The 12,865-nt window shown below is 41.6% G+C and overlaps 1 protein-coding gene across 1 annotated transcript in view; it reads right to left on the reverse strand.

Annotated features, from left to right (window-relative positions):
• The window catches only part of RPS6KA3 (ribosomal protein S6 kinase A3), a 1,945,113-nt gene that overhangs the window by 1,375,485 nt on the left and 556,763 nt on the right, over positions 1–12,865 (reverse strand). Inside the window, exon 8 of the mRNA XM_044072275.1 lies at positions 4,528–4,565. Within this exon, the coding sequence (XP_043928210.1) occupies positions 4,528–4,565 (38 nt within the window). The remainder of the gene's footprint in view (positions 1–4,527; positions 4,566–12,865) is intronic.

Here is a 12,865-nt window from a genome sequence, read left to right on the forward strand (position 1 = left end):
GGTGTTGTCTGTCCGTATCATTAAATGGCCTTGCTGGAGTTGGTGTTGAAAAGCCTCGATGGCATGCATTACTGCCAGCATTTCCTTTTGGTTTATATGCAGATGTGTTTCCTTTGGAGACCACTGTCCTTGTATACACCTGCCTTCCATGTGCGCCCCCCCATCCAAGGTCTGAGGCGCCTGTAGTCATGGTCTGTGTTATCTGTGGTTTTGAATGACATACCTGTGTTTTCCTGGCTCACCGAGGCCCACCATAGGAATTCCTTTTGTAGGCATGGAATGAGTGGTATGATTGTCTCCAAGTTGTTGCTGTGTTGAGACCAAATGCTTTTTAGGTACCATTGAAGCTTTCTCATGTGTAGTTTTGCTAATGGAACCAGTAGAATGCAGGATGCCATGTAACCCAGGGCCTGTAGGAATCTCCTTGCAGTCATCTGGGTGAGTTTTGCTAAACCTTTGAAGTAATGAGTTAACTTCTCTTGCTTGTCTTCTGTCAGGTAAGCCATCTGAGAGGCTGTGTCTAGTTTGGCTCCTAAGAAGATTATTTGCTGGGATGGCTGCAGTCTTGACTTTTGGAAGTTGACTGTGTATCCCAGAGTAATCGTAAGTAATCGTATGACATAATCCAGGTTTTTTGTCAACATCAATTTGTCGTCCGCTTGTATGAGGCAGTCCAGGTACGGGTAAATTTGAATACCCTGTAGCCTGCAATGAGCAATTACTGAAGCCAGGCATTTTGTAAATACTCTGGGTGCAGTAGATAAGCCAAATGGCAATGCTGAGAATTGATAATGCTCTGGCCCTGCAAGAAATCTGAGGTATCTTCTACAGCTGTGTCTGATAGGGACATGCAGGTATGCCTCCTTGAGGTCCAGAGTAATCAGCCACGACTCCTTGCCCAGCATGGGAAGGAGTTGCTGTAGTCAGCATTTTGAACTTTGGTACTATGAGAAAGGTGTTTAGTGCGGACAAGTCCAGTATTGGTCTCCATTGAGATTCTTTTCTTGGAACAAGGAACAGTCTTGAGTAAAACCCCTGGTCTTGTTCTTGTTGTGGAACTCTTTCTATTGCTTTCATTCGTGTCAGCAGAGTGATTTGCTTGATAGCCTCTGCCCTCTGATTTTGTGGTAGGTTTGGCATGCCTTGTTTTCTTGGTAAGGTATGAAAATGAAACCTGTACCCTCGGTCTATAATGTCCAAAATCCATTTGTCCTTTGTCAGTCTGTGCCAGTTTTCTGCAAACAGAGATAATTTCCCGCTCAAGGGAGCTTCTAGTTGTTCCCTGGTAGGCGGTAGTAGAGGAAAGTCATTGAGTTTGTGGTTGTTGGGCAGGTGGAACCCCTGCGTCACTTCTTTGGTTTCCTGGCTGCCATTGTCGTCCCATGTAAGGGCCTCTGTATTGGCCTCTTCCTCGGCCACATCTGTTCTTACCCCTTTGAAACTTTTCTGGATTAGGAAAGGACCAGTTTTTTGAGGGCCAATTCCTACTGAATCTGGGGGGTTGAACCTGGAGGAAATCTTTCACAGTCTGAACTGATTTTGCTTTTTCTTCGATGGTCTTTAACACATCCTTAGCATTTGCACCAAAAAGCTTGTTCTTTTCCAAAGGTGCATCCAGAAGTTTTGCTTTTACATGATCTGGTAGAGGTTGATCTTTTAACCAAGCATGTCTACGAATCACTGCCCCTGTCATAGCTGCCCTACATGAAGCTTCCAGTGCATCATATCCACACTGCAGGAAGTGATTGCTTACTTGCTGAGTGTTATGTACAGCTTCCTGCAAAGTCTTCCTGTCTAAAGGATCAGGAGAAGCTAATGTTTTTTGTAAATCTTCTAAGAAATAATCCTGATATTGTAACATATGAAAAAGGCAATTTAAAGCTCTCATAGATAAGGTAGTGGAAGTGTAAACCTTTTTGCCCCATCTCTCTAATGACCTCGCTTCCCTGTTGGAGGGCAAAGGATTTTTTGAGGTGGAGGCTGAAACTCCTTTAGGCCCCTGTGAAATAGTTTCCAAATCAGCAGTATGGGCCCTGAATAAATGGGAATGAGTTTCTGAGACCCTGCAATACCTGTCTGGCTTGGCTGGAGCAGGAGGAAGAGAATCAGGGGTAGCACTAGAGTCAGAATACAAATCATCCAGAACATCAAGTACAGGAGGAATAGCTAAGGGCCTGTGCTGAGGCTTCCTAAGGAAAGTCCTCAGGCGTTTCCTAGAATCAGAATATTCCTGACCTTGCCACTTGAAATGTTCCCTCATGGTGTGCAGAACTTCCCCAAAAGAAATATCCTCAGGAGGGGAGGCCGAAGGGATGGAATCTTCTGCATCCGAGTCCTCATAGGTCTGGAAGAGCTCTTCCTGGCTATCAGAGTGGACAGAGCCCTCAGAATCTTCATCTGAAGGAGTAGGGTCAGAGGGTTCAACCCGGGCCTTTATCAGGAGGAGGCTGGGATGCTCTCTCAGGATGGGCCTGTGAACCTCTAATCATGGAAATTAAATCAGCAGCCATGGACATAATTTGTGTCTCCGGAGTCGGATGAGGTAAGGATTTAGAAGTAATATGCTTTGTTTTGCTGGCTGCCTTAGCCCTAGTGTAGGCCTTAATAGACATGGCCATAGGAGGCCTGGCAGCTCCACATGCAGGAGTGACCTTGTCTACAGCAATGGTCTCGGGCATTTCCTCGGTTTCGGTATCCGGAGGAAAATCTATAACTGGCGTCGGAGTCGTCGGTAATGCGGTGTCTTCGGTTCGGAGTGGTGGAGAGACCGTCTCAGAGGGAACCGGAGCACTCGCGCTAGGTTTTGGCGTGGAGTCGGTGGTAGACACGGGCCGAGGATGTCAGTCCCGGTCTTTTCGCTTTTTGGGAGTTTGCGATGTCGGAAGATCCGACGGCATGGTGTAATCAAAATTATCGCCGAAAAAATCTTCAGCGAACTCCGCCCGTTGCCTGAGAGTGCGCTTGTTGAAGCGAACACAGGCTACACAGGCCGAGACGTCGTGGTCTGGGCCCAGGCAAGGGAGGCAGTAAGAGTGGAAATCCTTATGAGGTATTTGTTTACCACAAAAAAGTCAATTGTTAACTTTTTCAGTAATTTCTGACATCGGCCGAGGCAAGAAAAGGTCCCCAACGGGGTACTTAGCTTTTTTGATGACTTCGGTATCGTAGAATACAGGAGCTGACCGACCGGCACTTGCGAACTGCTTCTGCTTCGGGCACCGCACGGCAAGAAAGACTGAAGAAAATGGTGTCGGCTGATGCTTATGTACTCCAGCCGCTCTGACGTCGGAGAGAAATGCGACATCAGCCGACGTCGGACCCAAACTTTGGAATCCGGCCGACCGAGGGCTGCCTGAGGCAGGACAACCCACATGTTATGACTGCAGTTGCATTCTTGAAGGACATCGTCGTGGTCAAGGCCTAAACAAATAATACAATGGGAATGAAAATCTCTATGGGGAATCTACTTTCCACAGGTAAGACAATTATTAACGTTTTCTGGCATTCATTAAGGCAAGAAAAGAGGATCCCCAATGGGGTACTTAGCTGTAGTAGACTTCAACTCTGTAGTCGGAAACAAAAAATGGTAAAGTGCCGACTGGCACTCGTGCAAGAAATGCTTCTGCTTCAGGCACCGCGGCAAGGAAGACTGAGGAAGTGACGTCGGCTGCCTCCTTTTGTATCGGACGTTCTGACATCCTTTACAACAGACGACAGCCAATGTCATGTTTTACTTACCTTTGGTATTCTTGCCGATCGAGGAGCCGGATAACCCATTGGTTAGGACTGCAACAGTGAAACACGATGAACATCTGCTTCTGCTTTGGGCTCCTCAGCAAGAAAGACTGATGTAATGGTGTCGGCTGCCTGTTTTTATACCACTGACAACCTGACTTCAGTCCTGGAGCTACAGCAACCGAAGCAGAAATACTAAGCCTCTGGTATTCGGGCTGACTGAGGGCTACCCTGGCAGGGATAACCCAAATGTGATGACTGCAACAGTGAAACACTAAGAACATCTCCAGAATAAGAACAGTCAAGGAAAGTGTGCAGCCAACTGCAAATGTATAGTTCAAGAACAATGTACTAATACAAATCTTGATTATTTCAAATGTGTAACTTTGAGGAAGTGGTTCCATCTTTTTCTATCTACAGCAGTATATGCTTGCTTTGCTATGCCCAAAGCACTTCTATGATACCTAAGGAGGGTTTAAGGCCTTTTCCTTGGTCTGAGGGAGACACAATATGAAGGAATCAGAGGACCTCTGAGATATTTCAAACAAGCCACCTGAGTTGGAGGGAATTGGTATGCATCAATTAGGAATAAAAATAGTAAAAGATACGTTACCTGACTGAAGGTCTGTGGTGGATATAGACCAAAGACAGTGATACAGTGATACAGACAGTTCCTAAAGAAGTGTCACTAACCTGGTTTTCTTTATTATGGCTAGTCACATTAAGGAAAAAAGTACTAAATTATATAAATGTAAATACAAAGTATTACACAATATACAACATGTTACTCACCTGTTAGTTTTATATGCCCAGCATCGTCAAGTAAAATACTGTAAAACAGACAATAAGGTTTCGTTAATCTTTAAAAAATTGCAAATATGCAAAATCATTTACTTAAAAACACACACACACAAAATGCAAGCCCCTGTGTAGAACTTTCCCTGGAGCAGCTTAACAGTTCAAAGGTAATTCTTCATCTACAAATGATTAAAAGTGGCAGAAAGACAACAACTAATTCTTTCAAGTACATAACTAGATTTCTATACAGATGTAACCCCCATTTCTGTTCTCCCATCCTCCTCCCAGACTTTACCTTTCCCATAGCCCAATATGAACACTGATACAACACTCAAATGTTATATGTACGTTAAGATATAGCACTTTCTCATTCCAGATATGAACTCGTTCCCCCACAATTATTCAATTACGGTTCTCTACTCTTATGTGCTTCTAACAGTTTTTTGTAATAATTTAAATGCCTTACTTCTGAACTGGAAATATTAATAATACAACCACTGTGTTAAAAAAGCAAGCAATTAAACTGAAGTATTACACTGATAAATAATCTTAATTTAACAACAAATACGTATACACATTAACTAGTTCACTAATTACCATGCCAGACCACTTACTCTCACCTAGGATTGCACTTCACACCTCTACCATATTCCAGTCTATAAAAATTTTAATACAAGATCAAACCAAGTACAGACTCCATCCAATGACACAATTATGTAAATTGGCGCAAAAATACACTATCCATGTTGATGCTTTCCTACAGGTCATAGGAATCAAACGGGGCTATTTGACCAGAGGCCATGTCAGCTTGGCCAATAACCACCCTCAGATTATACCAAACATTTCAAGGAGAACTAAATAAAAAGTATGGTTCTAGTCCATCAAAGGCAACTATCAAAACAAGCGTGAACCCGGATCCAGTAAAGAGCTTATCTGTATTTAATCTGTTTTATATGCTTTTTGAGTTTGTGAAATGTGGTTTTTATTATTGAAGTTTTATTTCACCTCTGTTCGTGGTACAGCAGCTCTTTACTGGATAGGGAACCTTTTCAAGGAGAGCAAGATCTGGACAACCTAGAGTGGATTTTAGAATAACCATACAACTGTCTAAGCTAGGTCTGAAGGTAGACAAGGGAATCCTACTCCTTGACATGAAAGGGGAGGTTTTAGGTGAAGAACCTCTCTCTCGCTCTCCATTTATTTTATTTACTCCCCCAATATAGATTCAGATTCCTTGTTCTAGTGTTAGCTGTACTGTTTGAAACATTGAGAGAAAGGAGGTCTTGAATAACAAGATCATGGGGGCATACAAATCAAGGCACAGGTCTCTACCTCAAGAGCTTACATACGCTAAGGTAGAGTATAGGGAGAGTGACTCCATCCTTTTCTGATAGCTAACATTTCTGAGGCCAGAGAACCTTTTTGTTTGGAATCGCTACAGTCTTATGAGTTTTCTGATGCATCTAGTGAGACACATGCCAAAGGGTGCATTATAGTCTATAATGCCTCTAACCATGGTAAAGTACAGGGGAACAATAACGTTCTTGGCTTTGAAAGAGATGCTCATGGTAATGAACTGTGATATTTCAAAGGACTTCATGACTAAGGTAGCTACATGGTGATCAAAGGAGACCAAGGTGCCCAAGTGTCTGATGACAAACTCTCTGGCTAGTGAGGTATCAGTGATGCAATAGGTAGCACAATTTATGGTTTTCTAAAGGAAATGTTATTGCATTTTTTAGCAATTGGTTTTAGCCCTTTCTTGGTGCACCATGTGTTAACAAATGACAGTTCCCCTTGAAGAAATTTTGTATCATTTGTTGATTTGATAACTATATGTGACTTGCAATCATTCACAGACTCACCTGGCTACAGATCCTTGTTGTTAGTCTTGAGATCAGACAGAAAAATGCCAAAAAGGAGGGAGCCCAATCCGGACCACCCTTGGGGAATGTCATTGGTAACCTTTTCTCGAATGGACGAGGCTTCACTGACTTGACAACTTGCATTCAGTAATTCAACTAGTTTGCAATCCAGCTTACTACATAGGGATCTATGTACATTGCTATTAGCTTGTTTACAATCTCATCATGTTGGACAGTATCAAATCCTTCTGCTACATCCAGGTAGGCAGTGTGAAAAGAGACTACTGTCCACATCTTCCATGACCTTTTCTAAGAAATTCACAAGATTTAAGGAGGTATGAACTGTCCTTTACAAATCTGAATTGTTGCTGGTCAAGCCTGATTAAATTCTTAATGTCCTTGTTTAAAAAGTCAACAATGATGCATTCTGACCATCCATAACAGTAAGCCTGACGCAACAAAATGTTTTAGAAGTCCTGCAGCAAAATAAATAAAACTACTTTAATTACATTTTTATTGTACGTGTGTGACTCAAGACTGGCTTCCTCCATTGTCTTACTATGACTTGCAGAGCGAACTTGAAACAGATTTAGAGACTTTTAACAAGTTTAGCATATCCAGTGATAAATGGATCTGTCACAAACTGGTTATATTACTTGATGGATGGTAAGTGTAGTTATCTAAATACATTGTTTACAATATGGTTTAAATTACTAACATTTGGTGAACTTATGACACTTATAACAAACACTTTTAAACCAGGAGGCTTCTCCCTTTATTAAGTAAAGTGTAACAAAGAACATGTAAAAGCTAAATAAATGTACTTTTGATGCAAGGACAACCTCCTTATATAAAGCTTAGTGAACCAGCAAATTACTTTATAATAATATTTACATCCTTAAGCTCATGTTTTTCTTCGAATATACCACATAAAGCTAGGGCAAAATTGAAGTGTATTAACCCACCAGATGCGCAGTAGCAAGCCCCGCCCAAACCCCGCCTGCAACCATTCTGACTGCACCGCCCACCGTTTGATTGAACGATGCCACCAAAACACTAGGTAATATAGACCTACAAACAGATTAGTAAAATTATAAAGAAGATACAGAAAACATACGTATATACCTATAACAGTAATTATATGCTTATTGCAAAATACTTGTGTGCTGTTTGATTGTTAAAGGGGTGTGTTTATATTATGAATTTTGTATCTGTTTTGGCAGAACTTCCGACTACAGTATGTTGTATATTAGCAACCACCCTCCACCGAAAGCAATGATCGTGATTTTTAACAATGTATTTTTGGGTTTTGTGTCGAGTAACCTTACACATTTGATGTTGGCTGCTTGTAGTACAGATGGCTTTAAAACTGCAGGGAGGGATTTGAAATTTAATGTTTAAGATGTTTTGGTATAGGATGTTCTACTGAGCCCAAACTTCGTTCCGACATATATTTATCTTATTTGCATTTTACAAAAACAGATCTTTCTCTGTTTGGCAGGTTGACGGGAGAAAGGATTTTATGTCTCAGATTGTGTGTGTAGTGTAGTTAAGTCATTTAAGTGTGTTTGTTGATAGGAACTCTGTAATTTGTACTCCTCAGCTCCAAACCAGTGAAGATTTCAGTTCCCTTGTTTAGTGTTACTTGCATAGAATTTTCAGGTGACTTAATGAGTAGTGGTAATATGGGAGGCTGGTGACAGACAGTAGCTTCCAGGAGCATGCATCCCCTCTAGCTGATTTATTTATTTATTTTTTTTAACAGACATGCTAGTAAAATATCACCAGAAGTAGGGTCTTCCACTTTTCTCCAACAGATGTATGATGTACAGACTGTTAAATCACTTGAATAACCTTAAATACAGAAAACATACGTATAAATGTATAACAGTAATTATATGTAATGTGAAAACATGTGTATAACCTTTCTGCTACATGACACGGCTTTACCGTCACATTAGCACAGCGTGTCAATCAAGGCACATTGCAGTTGTTAATCTCCGCCCTCCCGCATGTCAATCATAGCGGGCAAGCCCATTCCTGCACGAACTCGGTGGTGGGGTTAATACACTTCAGTTTCGCCAAAGTTAGATCACTGTATTGGACTTTCAACAGTGTAAGGAAAAGAAACCTTGAGGATTTACTATACTGCCATAACAGTCTTTCTTTTTCTTTTGTTTAAAACATCAAAAGGGAGCTTCTGAAATATGGAAATTGCAGCCTGGTTAAATAAGATCATTTTTGTTCGAATGCATCTTAAAAAAATTTTTGCGAGTTAAAGTAATCTTAACCATCACAGATCTGTGTGAACCACTGGTATATGGGCCAACGTTTGAGTAATAACAGAAACTATAAGAATGGATACGAGTCTAATCATCCTTCGGCAATAACTTTTGTTACAGAAAGCTTCAACTTCTTCGCAGCATCCCAGTATACACATATCCCCAAATCAACAGCTTGCACTTGAGGGATCCTCACTCAAGCTCTGCTGCTCCTGACTCAAAAACTGCTCAAGTTATCATAGGAAGCTGCTAGGCTATTAGGCCCAAGGTCTCTATAAGGCTAGCCATGTTACACCCTTGTTACATTACGGACCAAGCTATATAGTCTATATTTGCATGCAAATCTAAGATCAGCACTGGCTGCCCCTGTATAAGAGGGACAAAGGTAAAACCCCCCACTGTAAATTTACGTTTTCCCAACCAGTTGTCCAGGTTACACTTAAATAAAGTCATTGAGGAGCTCTGTTTTACATGAATTGAGAGTTTGTTCCAGAGGAGTGGCAGCCTCTGGGAAACGTATCTGTCTCCAGCATGTACTGTTAATATTGCAAGCTAGGTTAAGATCCCTACAGCAAGTAAATCTTGTCCCACTGTACTTGTGGATGTGCAGCTGCTTCATTAAGGCAGTACTTGTGGATTTGCAGCAGCTTCATTAAGAGAGGGTCTAATACTGCTCTGTAGGCCAGGCCCAAGTCACCTCTAAGCAGTCTATATGATGCTGTGTAAACCGATGGGGTCTTCAGTCTGTCTGTGTAGGTCATTTGTTATAGGACCTGAATTTTCTTGGTGAGAAACTTCTGAGGTCTCTCCAGTTGCTGCAGATGTCCAGTGATGTACATACAGAAGGGAGCACTGTACTCTGTTATTGGTCTGATGACAGCCAAGTACAGAGGAGTTATAACCTCCTTAGCTTTCCATGCTATGCCCTTGCTTATGAGGTGTGCAACGTAGAAGGCCTTCCTTACTACTGTGGACACCTGATGATCAAAATTAAGGCTGCTATCAACTTGTGTTTCTAAATCTCTCACCATGGAGTTTGAACTAATGAGGATATTATTAATGCTGTAATTAACAGGGGGTTTCTCCTTTGCCAAAGGGATTGATAAACTAAACACACAAAAAAAATGCATTATGTCCATGGCTTTGACACCAATCATTTGTCTGTGTAAGCCTATTTTGTAGTATGTTGACATCTTTGAAGACTCAATGATTGCACCCAGTTTGCAGTCAGCAGCAAACTTGGTAAGCCATAGGCCATCTATTTTCACCTGGACTTCTGAAAAACAGATACCAAATAGTAGGGAACCAAGCACAGATCCCTGTGCAACAAACACCGGTAACAGGTCTGCTAGTAGAGTTGGCATCCTCAGTTTTGACTGTGTGTGTTCTGTTTGTGAGCCAGTTGGCAACCCATCTAAGGACGTAAAGGTTAATCCCCAGTTGGATGAGTTTCTCAATGATGCCTGAGTAAGGGATTGTGTCGAAGGCCTTGGCTAGGTCGAGACAGGCAGTGTGAACCATTCTGCCTTCATCTAGGGCCTTGGTGGCATTCTCAAAGAAGGCTAACATATTTAGCAGGGAAGATCTACCATTATGGAAGACAAACTGGGTCGGGGTCAAGCGTTTGAAGGCCACTTATATCCTTGTTGATAAGATCGATGATGAATCTCTCTCCAAGGCCTTGCAGATAAGGCTCGTTAGGCTTAGGGGTCTATAGTTCCCAGGGTCAGTTGAGGGAACCCCTTTGTGCAAGAGGATTATGGTTGCTATTTTCCACTCAGCGGGGACAAAGCCAGTGCCTAAAAAAGAGATTGAAGAGCATGCTCAGTGGTACCACTAACTCCTGTTTTTACACCATTTAATAGGCTACCTGGGATGTTGTTTGGTCCCACAGAAGCTGTGCTTTTGGCCTTGGAGAGTGTTGCTATGACCTGCTCTCTAGAGATACTAGGCAGAGGACTGGTGACAAGTATGTTATGGGAAAGTCAGAATCAAACCCTGTACCTTATATCACTGAAGTAAAGATCTTAAACATTATGCCAAACCAGTGGACTATAACTCACACCACAGTCAGTTCATAGATTAGTACTAGGTAACTGCCCCTGTGGACCATTTTAAGCCTAGCCAATTATCCCATGTGAGAATCAAACCCTGCACCTTGTGTCTTTTAAGATAAGCACCTTAACTATTATACCAACCAGTTCATATGTTAATCTTCTGTATCTATGTTCAAGTGCTATGTTTTGAAACTGCTACAGCATTTCTATTTTATTTGAGGAATTATTAGCTTTTCAAAAACACAGACTGGAAACAAGCTGCTCTGTTCTGATATGTTATTTTCATCCATTCATATTCTGACATTGACTTCCAAGACTCAGAAATTTGAGCAAAATGCTCATACATCTTTCCCCCATTACCTCAAAAGGCCATGTGAAAAATGGGCATGAGTCAGTACAAGCTTGTGTGACAGGGGTACTTTAATAAATACCATTTGAACCATCTTGGTGTGGCCCCTTCAGGTGACACTCCTTAGACTTGATGGTTTCCTGAACAAGACTATTTTAGATTAGGTATCAGGAATACATTCCATTATTTGTGTATTAACAGTAAAACAAATATGTTCATTTATTAGCTTATATTTTGTTCAAGACATATTAAAAGAGAAGTAAAAGCATAGTTGTGTACACTTACCATAAATGTAGATGTTCAAGTGTATTCACTGTTGCAGTCATCACATTTGGGTTATCTGCTGCAGGTAGCCCTCAGTCGGCCTGAATACCAGAGTCTTGGGATTTTGCGTCGGATGCTGTCACTTCGAAAAACGAAAATTTCAGGAGGCGGCCGACCGGCACTTGCGAACTGCTACTGCTTCAGGCACTGCACGGTAAGAAAGACTCATGTAATGGCGTAAGCTGCATATTTTATACTCCTGATGACTCAACGTCATGGAAGAAGCGACAGCATCTGACGCAGAAATCCCAAGACTCTGGTATTCAGGTATACTGAGGGCTACCTGCAGGCAGATAACCCAAATGTGATGACTGCAACAGTGAAACACGAAAACCATCTACTGAACTCCTTGATTACATGAAGATGCAACATCTCCTACAGGTTTCTCTCTGCTTACCTCACTCAGGCATACTACAAGGGTCCTATCTGAAAGTCTATTGAGGTCCTGCATTTAGATGGTGCTTCATCCGATGAGTGCACCCTGGCTTACCAGTAAACATCTCTAAATTCATGTTGTATTGCCCTGATAGCTTGAACTTGGGTGGTTGATAGATATACACTTCCCTTTGTCTCTCTGCCTGTATTACTTTCCCATTATCTTTTTCCTCTTCTCTGCCTCCCTCATTTTCCTTCTTCCCCAATTTGACTCGCACATTATATTCCCTTCACATCCTATGCCCAAAAGAAGTAAGTGTATCTTACATACACTTTGTATATTTTCTCATGAGAAACATTACACTATATGAGGTTATAACAACATACAGTTACTCCTCTTACCTATTTTACAGACAGAATTCTATTATCACGTCTACTTGTTACTGTGCTAATTTATGCTATATATCATCCTTATTACTCTGAATGTACTGTAGCACCAGGGATTTACAAAGAGTACTGAAAATGCTGTTGCCTGTCAGCAATATCAAATAACCACTCAGTGTGTGAACAGCTAACACTGTGAGCCATACAAAAGGGAGTGAAGCTGCTGTTAATAATGCTACTGGACTAGCCAGTAGTGCATTTCAAGATGAAAAATGTCTATTCCACTAACAAAACTTTTAACAACAACACAAACATGACTGCCAGTAGGAAAAACCCTTTCACTTTGCTGTAGTATCTCTCAGGCAAATCCTCGGACCATATAAAGTGCAATGACCCTGTAATACTCAAACGTAGAGCCCTGTGAGAGAACAGGGCCATATTGGGCCAAATAGGTCAAATTAGCCTAAGGCCAGACACGGGATGTACCCAGAGTGATGCAATATCATCTGCAGAAACACTACCAGAATTCTAACTGTACTTATCTTTTAAAAGATGGATAGTACAGTTGTGAAGAACTTACTTTAACAACAGACGTCTACTTACTACTGTTGCAGTATTCCTTACAATAGGGATATCTTGCCGAGGACAGTAGTACATCTGGCCACCCTACCAAAGCCTGGACATATCCATGTTTTC

Source organism: Protopterus annectens, chromosome 5.part0 (assembly GCF_019279795.1).
Source record: "Protopterus annectens isolate FY-2018-M chromosome 5.part0, PAN1.0, whole genome shotgun sequence".
In the NCBI taxonomy this organism is placed as follows: Eukaryota; Metazoa; Chordata; order Ceratodontiformes; family Protopteridae; genus Protopterus; species Protopterus annectens.